Below are 8,374 nucleotides of genomic sequence, written 5' to 3' on the forward strand. Positions count from 1 at the left end.
TATATACACACACACACACACACACACAGAAGGAATGACTGGAATATAAGATTTATATGTATAGTACACAATTTAAAGATTTTCTTATAGATGTGATTTGCCCCATCACTGTTTTAGGTTATCTTTGGTTTTTTGGATTAGTTCTGTATTTTGAGTTTTTAAACTTTTCCCCCTCCATTTACTCATTTATTTCACACTGGAAGCTAGTAACTGAGGTCATGGATAAGAGTTCTGTAGTAAGGAAGGTTTATTCAGGTTATCCTAATAGATAAGTTGGAGTCTTGTGAATTAATATTTAATGTGCTGTTAGATACCTTTGTGTTGGAAGTTACTGAAATTCATAGAATCGTAGAATGTACTGGGTTGGAAGGGAACTTTAAAGATTATCTAGTCCAACTGCTGCTGTAATGTCATTTTAAGCTATCTCTATTTTCCTATCTAAATATGCTTAAAGAACAGTTATGATTTTTATATCTTCATAGATATTAATACGTACAGTCTTACATACATGTATCCCAGTGTAAGTACAGTACATCCCATAAGAACTATGGGAATCAACTCTAAAAAAAAGTGAATTACATTTTAAGATCTATTTATAGTCTGGACCAGGAAATTCAGCAGCTGAAGCAAAAAATATATGAGGGTGATGGTCGTCAGAAAGGAAATCACGGAACATTAGAAGAGAGACTCTCTCATACCACTTCGCCTACCAGCCCATCAAAGCCTCAGCTGCCCACTGGTCCGCTAGTTGATGATAGGTAGGTAACCTGCATTTCTGCAATATGAATGCAAATAATAGCTTTAGAAAAGAAATATATTGAAAGATGTTCTGCTGGGGTTGGATTGTGATTAAGTGGAAATAAAGTTAATTTGCTGTATTTTACTTTAAATAACCAACAGACTGATCTGTTGCTCCTGTGTGGTTTGTTTTAGAATAGAGGTTTGTGAAATTGTAGGCTTAAATGTATTTCAATTGTTTTAGTGTTTACAGTTACTTGTCTACATGATACTGTTTAATATACTCTTTGCTCTTAAAGCAACAAAGTAAATGAAATTATCTTAAGCCTTTTTGAATAGAGCAGCTGCCTGGTATGACTTAGAATATATTTCCTTTCTGCCCTTTTTACACTTACACATGCAGTTGTTAATATCAACTCCTGGAATATTCTTTCTGTTTAAGGACCAAACCTTTGTTAGCCTGAGTTGCCAATATTGCAAAAGTAATAAAAGCAAACAATTAAGTAACTAAAGATGCAACCCCAGCCTTCTCTTTCTTCTTCATCTCTCTTACACTCAGTGCCACTTGTATGTAGAACTGTACGCATAGCAGTGCCTTAACCTGTGGTCTATTAAATTGTATAACTGTGATAACAAATTGCTAACCTTTACCTGTTAAATGAACACTTGCTCAAAAGTACATGTTCCTTAAGAAGGGATAAAACTGGTCTAACATTAAGCCTGCCATTTTGGAGTTGTGGAGTACTTAGGAGTTCATAAGCATTTCAAAGAGCCCTTTAGTCTGTCTTGATTTTTATCTAAGGGTATATTTTTTAAACTTTTCTATACCCTGAAGGGTAAGTGCTTTTATTGAACAAGAAGTGCAGAGAAGACTCCAGAATATTCATCGTAAAGCTGAGGAAAGCAATGTTAGCCTGTCGTGGTCTACAGAAAGTTTGAAGGTGAGCAGAGATGGGTAAGAAATCCTGACCTTCAGGGCACCACAGATTTAGTTTTGTTGTTAAATAATTTTCACGTTTTCCTATGTTTACCTAATTTTACTTTACCAAAAAAGTAAGTTAGGAATATTGGTTTTAGATTTTGCTTGCTTGTTTTTTTTTTCCCAGTGGCTGCTTTATGTTATATTCCTTTTTTTTTTTTTGTGGGGAGGAGTGTTAATAGAAAGCGTGCAGATAAAATAAAAATCTTCATTTTATGTCTGTAAAATACATTGATACAATTCCACCCATAAGAATGGTAATTGTTTATACTTGCAAACAAATGCTCATTTAAAAACTGGTGATCTCATTAATCCAAAAACTGGGTTGATTAATTTCTAAGCCAGTGGTTTAAAAAATATCAATAAGAAAATAGTTTGTCTTAGCTACTAAAAATAATTTATCTTCCCATATATACTTTTAAATGAACTTATACAAGAAAGGCACTCTTTAATAGTCACCTGTACCTTTTTGTCTTTTTAGGAGAATGAGAGGCTTAATAATGGCACTGTTCAACGCAAGCTGAAGTATGAGGTAGGTCATAATTTGTCGGAATAAAATGATTGTCTTTTATTATGGCATGCCCTGTAATTAAATTCTTTAATATTTAGCTGCATAATTAAAACTTTGAATTCACAGCAAGATTAATAACTAACAGAGACAGCAATGTATTTTGCCAGCTGGAGTTAAAGGGATTTTTTTTCAGATTGGGCAAATCTTTTTCCTTATTTGAAAAGTGTGGTGTTATTGTGGATGTTTCTTCCTTGTTTTCTCATGATTCTTAATTTGGAACAGTATCCCTTTCCTGATTTTTAGAGGATAAAAGCATTTAATGAGGAAAGATATCTGAATTCAGAATACCACTTCACATTTTTGTCTCACAATGAACTCAATACTGTATACTCAATACAATACTATATAATATTAGTAAGTAGCATTGGGCAAATTTGCATATGTCTTGAAGGACTCATATGTGTATTTTTAAATTGAGGCCTAGGAAAAAGCAGTGGTGGGCTGGGAAGATCAACCATTTCTAAGTCAGACCTCTATCACTTCTGTTGGATTTTGTTTAATTTTGAGAGATTGTTAAATGGTCATACAAATTTTGAGTGATTGTACAAACCTAATCACAATCAATACTCAATTTAAGAAATGTTGAAATCAGAAGGTTTTATAAAGACACTTCTATTTTCTTTTGAAATTTTTAACAGAAAACTCAACAGTGGCAGCCACACTATGGCTTTCCATATGGCTTATGTCTAAAGATGACATTTGTGCTTCTGAGTTGCGTGGAGAAAACACAGGAGTAAGAGACCATAAAAGACAAAAGGAATATGCAGAGATATGGGATTTATTTTCCAGTTCTGGAAGAATCTCCTCCCCTTTTACATCAGAGAAGGCATTTGAGAATGAAAGGAGTAATTCAGAACAGGAGAGTTTTGTTTGTCATTGTGACATTGAAAGTAGTTTCATTCACTCTAAAAATATCAATACTTTAAAAAGTAAGAATGTTCCTTATCAGAATGTTTTATCTATTTCTTCACAAAGTCATGACTTGAATAATGTGGCTTATTCGCTCTGCAAGGTTGAAAATTTCAGTCATTTTGACAATAAAATAATTAATTCTCTGAATTTTGACAGCTCAAGAACTGAATCTGATTGTTCTTTCTTGAATCAGCTGTCTCCTGTTGGATCCTTAATGGATGCTAATGAGTAGGCTGGTCTTAGCAGCATATCATATCTTCTCTTTTCTCAGTCTAATGTGCATTCTGAAGTAATAACTTGTAAAGAAAACAGCCCATTTAAGACAGTTGAAGTCCAGTCTAGTAATTCTCAGCTTCCAACACAAAAAGCCTCTGATATGATTTCTTTTAAGTCAATAGCTTCTCATTTTGATGTGAGACCAGAACACACTTAACGGTTTGGGTTATCTTTTCAGTAAGCTTTCCTGCCTTTACAGAGGTACCACTAGTCAGCTATTCAACTGTATGGTGGTTTCTAAACAAATTGAAGAGTTGGGAAGTTTGTGTGACAGAAGCGAGAGGTGTGCACAAGCTGTATCATTAATAAAAAACCTGCCATTTATAAGAAACTTTCAAATAAATGTTAGTAGTCAAGTCAGATGTGAATCAAGACACGTCCCATTCTACTGATGACACCAAAGCTCATACTGACAATGCCATTCAGCCTGAATCCCCTGTGCAAGAGGCTATTACAGTGTGTATAAGCACAAGGAAGCTCTGACGCCTGTGCGAGAGAACCCTCTGAAGGATTGACATACTGTTGTAAAAATGAAGAGCTGGAAAACAGCCTTGTGTTAAGACAGAAATTTGTGCATTTTCCTGATGTCTTTTTGAAGCTTCAGTTCTGTTCTCTGAAAAAAGCGCTGGAATTTTTGACCTGTGCCTTACCTCAAATTTATATTAGAAAGGAGGAGTTAAAAGGTATATATTGGCTTGCTGTTGGCAGTTGCAAAAAACCTGATCCAGAACCTGCTTGTTTGCTTTTGTTCAGCTCCATTCTCTGTTGTCATTTCATCAGTCAAACATGATGTCTGTCAGAATTCTTTGGCAATGTTTCATGAGGTTCCCATTGTCACGATAAAGGAGATTCAAGTTGGCTTTGCTGGACAGAATATTGGTCTTCTGTGTTCTGCTGAAGGTGGTTTACTCACAATATTTACCTATAACCAACAGTTCACTCAAAGAATCTGCCATGATGTGATGAGTGTTTTGATTTCTGCAACAGATGATGCTGTTTATTTAAATCACCGGCTCTTGAAAGATGGATTTGATGCAGATTTCACTTGACTGGACATCAGAAGCAAATGACTTAGTTTTTTCAAATGGAGTATGATTGTCCTGTAAATTTAGAACTGAATTAGCTGATCTGGTTTACTTACTCCATGAAAATATGGAAGGTATTAAACCTTCATGAGGTGACATTCAGGTACTGCTGTGTACCTCAGTGAAAGCAAACTGTGCTAAGCAGACTGTGTACAGAACTCTTGTTCTTACAACAACTCATATAGGTCTCCTAAGGGAGAATAATGTCTTCTATGTTGCACCTAATGTTTTGGATGCTTCATGCCAGTGATCACGATTTGACAACCTTCAGTTGTACAGTTTGAATGATATCCGATGTGTAGTTTTGCCAGACAAAGAGAATTTCACAAAAATTGATCTTGTGTTTTCTAGAAGTAGCAAGATTGGATCTGATTCAGGAATTGATTTTTCTCAATTCTGTGAAAAAGAAATAAATACTCAACTGACAGTCATCCCATCAGTTCTTCAGAACAGTTTGCATATCCCTTTGGAAATGTGGAAATTAACATTCAGTTCAAGAGAAGAAGCCATTTGGCTAATTGTGCATTTGACTAGGTGTTGAAATCCAAATACATTTAGATACATTCAAAATAGTAGGCGAATTAATATTGATAAAATTGCAAAAATCATTGTTACTTGAGTGCTTATTTTTTGTGAGTCTTTTATATGCTATACTTACATCTACTTGGGAAGGTTAGGAAATTTAAATGTTTCTATGTTATATGGTAGGTGGATCAAAAAATATAATTACAGCTGTGTCTTCTGATTTCCATTTCAGCTGTTGTTTCTGGCTCCCTCCATTTTCTGTCTGTCTTTAATGTCTTCACCATTCCTCCTTGATTGCTTTTTCCTTAATGTTTCTGAGTATCTTGGTTTTTCATTCTTGTCATCTGTTTCTCACCCTTGATCTCAATATTTAAAAACATCTGCAATTTCTTATTTGCCTGAAGTTTAAGGTGTGTTTAGGTTCCTATAGTATATTCACTACATACTCTTAATACTAAGGATATTTATAGCTTTTATACTGGGAAGAATAGTACTGACAATTCTCTTTTGCTTTGGAGTTTTGCATTAAGGATTATTGCACACTTGCATTAAGGTTTGTCACAATTACAAAAGGTGTTGTTTGGCTTATTCTAAGCTGTGTTGCCTGAGATACCAGAGACTGATGGATTTGCCATATTTCTGTTTTCCTGGGTTTGCCCCCTTTGCTGAGAGCTAAGAGAGTGTAGGCTATGTGGAAGTAGTGAAATAGAACAAGGAAAATGTAGAGGACACCCCAATACTCCTTTTAGATTTCCCTCTCCTTTCCTTTTCTTTCAGAGAAGGAATGCATGGCTTTGAGTCATTCCTGTACATTTGTCAAAATAGATAACTTGTACTTCCCTGCAGTAGAGTAAGTCTTTAAATTCCCTTGATGTGAGTGTTTGAGGAAAATGTGATGTGAAAATGGAGCTGGTTAAAGTGTAAACAGGTGTTGGTTGTGCTTTAAATAGCATTTTGACCTTTGGTCATGTCACCTTAACTGTGGTAAGATAAGCATCTTGGGGTTTATGACCTGCAAACATGTTTCTCATGCTGTCAAATGAATAGTTAGCAACTAGGGATACTGCCTGAAGGACAGAGTAAGTTTAACTTAAAACAAGCAGCATTCAGATAGGCATTTATGAATTACTTTCAAACTTTTCTCTAGCTCCTACACAGTATCATGTACTGGGAGTCACCAAGAGTTGCTACAGAGAGACCAAGTGTCAATGAACAAATGTGGGTATAGTGTTGGTCAAGACTGAAGAATTCTAACCAAGCAATAAGTCTTATGGTAGTTGCTAAGGGATTGAAAATGAATGTTGAGAATGCAGTACCTATGTAAGTGATGGACAGCACCACTAAATACGAATATATAACATGGTCATAAATTTAAAGTGATAATTTTTCAATCTTTTTTGTTACTGTTAATTTATATTTGTCATAGTGCTCTTTTGGGTTTTTTGGGGAGTGCGGGACATGGTTTGTGTGGTTTTTTTGTTTAGTGGGGTTTTTTTGTTTGTTTGTTTGTTTTTTTAAGCACTGGTTCACTATGCTTTTCAGACCAAATACATTTAATTGTGAAAGTGGAGGACTTCCTAAAAGGCATTTTTTGTACTTACTGTAAATACTTATGCTAATTTGGACACACTCATTGCAAATCATTAATCTTTTCAGTTGCAAAAATATTTTATTTTTGACATAACTTCAGAGTTACAAATTTCATCTGGCTATTAGTCAGAGGAATGTGTCCTCACTACAAATACCTTTGTAGAACTTTTTGTCTACACCATGCAAATTTATCCTAGTTGCATTTTCTGTTAATTAGATGTGATTTAAAGAAAATAGTAGGAAACTATTCTGACAGTGGATTATTATGTTATCAATACTTTAACTATAAAATTATTTTTCCATTTAAAAGTCTAAGATCTAGGCAGTTTCTGAGTTGTCTAGATCTTTTACAGCTTTGCATGATATTGTGAACAGGTTTGTTATAAAGACAAAAAATTATGGCTGACTGTGAAGGCTTGATTCATATTTTTTTTTTCAAAGAGGGTTAATACAAAGTTTTCTGCTTTTGCTTGTTTTTGCTATTTAAGCTGAAAATGCCTTTTCAAAGAACAAGCAATGTTTTTGAAGACAATTCACCTCAATTTTTTCATGCATAACAATATGCAAGGGCTTACTTATAAAAGGAGATCCACTTTGTTTTCAAGTAGTTCCTTCAGCTTTAAAATAATTTCTACCTCTTCTATGTTCTCCTTCCCTGCTCTTCTGGCCAAGAACACTTTTTCATTTTTAGTGAAGTTCTTTTCTTTTTTCCTTATATAGTGATTTTGGTTTTCCTTTGTTCTCCCTATTTGGTATGCACATGAAAGCGGATGGTCTGTCGTTCTCTGGGAGCAAATCCAGATGACCTAAAGGACCCAATTAAAATTAGTATTCCACGCTATGTCTTGTGTGGGCAGGGAAAGGATGAACACTATGAGTTTGAAATAAAGGTAAGTGCGTTTCAGTTGCTTCTTCTTAATGTCTGGGTTCTCTGTACATATGCTGCTTGTATTTGTACACCACTAGCATTATAGTACCAATAATAACAGAAAAATGCTTTTCGCTTAAAATAAAGTAGTTCCAACGAACTAGTGGTGTTCACTGTGACAGCGTCACAGTTAGCGAAGATGGAAATGGAAACTCAAAACACACCTGAGAATCTGCAGATTCCAGAAATCACCTTACTAACCCAAATGAAATCTGTTTTTTGTTTCCACTAACTACAATTTTTGGTTCTGTGTCTTTCCATTGTTTAAGTGGCCTTGGTACTGCTAAATAAGAGTAGTTGTGAAAAGGAATGCACAATACAGGACACTATAAAGAAAGTATTTTCCAAGTGGATCAATTGAATAATAGAATTATAGAATGAATGAATCACAGAATGATTTGGGTTGGATCTGTCAGTGATCTGTCACCCTCATATTGAAGAACTTTTTCCTGATATCCAACCTAAATTTACCCTTTTCTAGTTTAAAACCATTAACCCTCGTCCTATCGCTGCATTACCTTGTAAACAGTTCTTCCCCAGATTTCTTACAGGCACCTTTCAGGTATTGGAAGGTCACTATAAGGAACCCCTGGAGCCTCCTTTTCTCTAGGCTGAACAACCCCAACAATCTCAGCCTATCTTTGTAGGAGAGGTGCTCCAGCCCTTTGATCATCTTTGTGACCCTCCTCTGGACCTGCTCCAGCAGTTTGATGCCCTTTTTGTGCTGGGGACTCCAAAGCTGGACACAGTACTCCAGGTGAGGTCTCACC

General features: G+C 35.2%; 1 protein-coding gene across 1 annotated transcript; it reads left to right on the forward strand.

Annotated features, from left to right (window-relative positions):
* Positions 1–599: 599 nt before the first annotated feature.
* On the forward strand, positions 600–7,609 carry LOC104534063 (kinesin-like protein KIF16B; the record flags this gene model as incomplete). The annotated part of the gene is made up of 4 exons (XM_010187332.1): positions 600–758; positions 1,574–1,679; positions 2,199–2,249; positions 7,444–7,609. Coding segments are annotated over 4 exons (482 nt in total), but the record flags the coding sequence as incomplete, so codon positions are not given.
* Between the last annotated feature and the right edge of the window lie 765 nt (positions 7,610–8,374).

The sequence above is a fragment of the Mesitornis unicolor genome, unplaced genomic scaffold, assembly GCF_000695765.1.
Source record: "Mesitornis unicolor isolate BGI_N332 unplaced genomic scaffold, ASM69576v1 scaffold13366, whole genome shotgun sequence".
Classification (NCBI taxonomy): Eukaryota; Metazoa; Chordata; class Aves; order Mesitornithiformes; family Mesitornithidae; genus Mesitornis; species Mesitornis unicolor.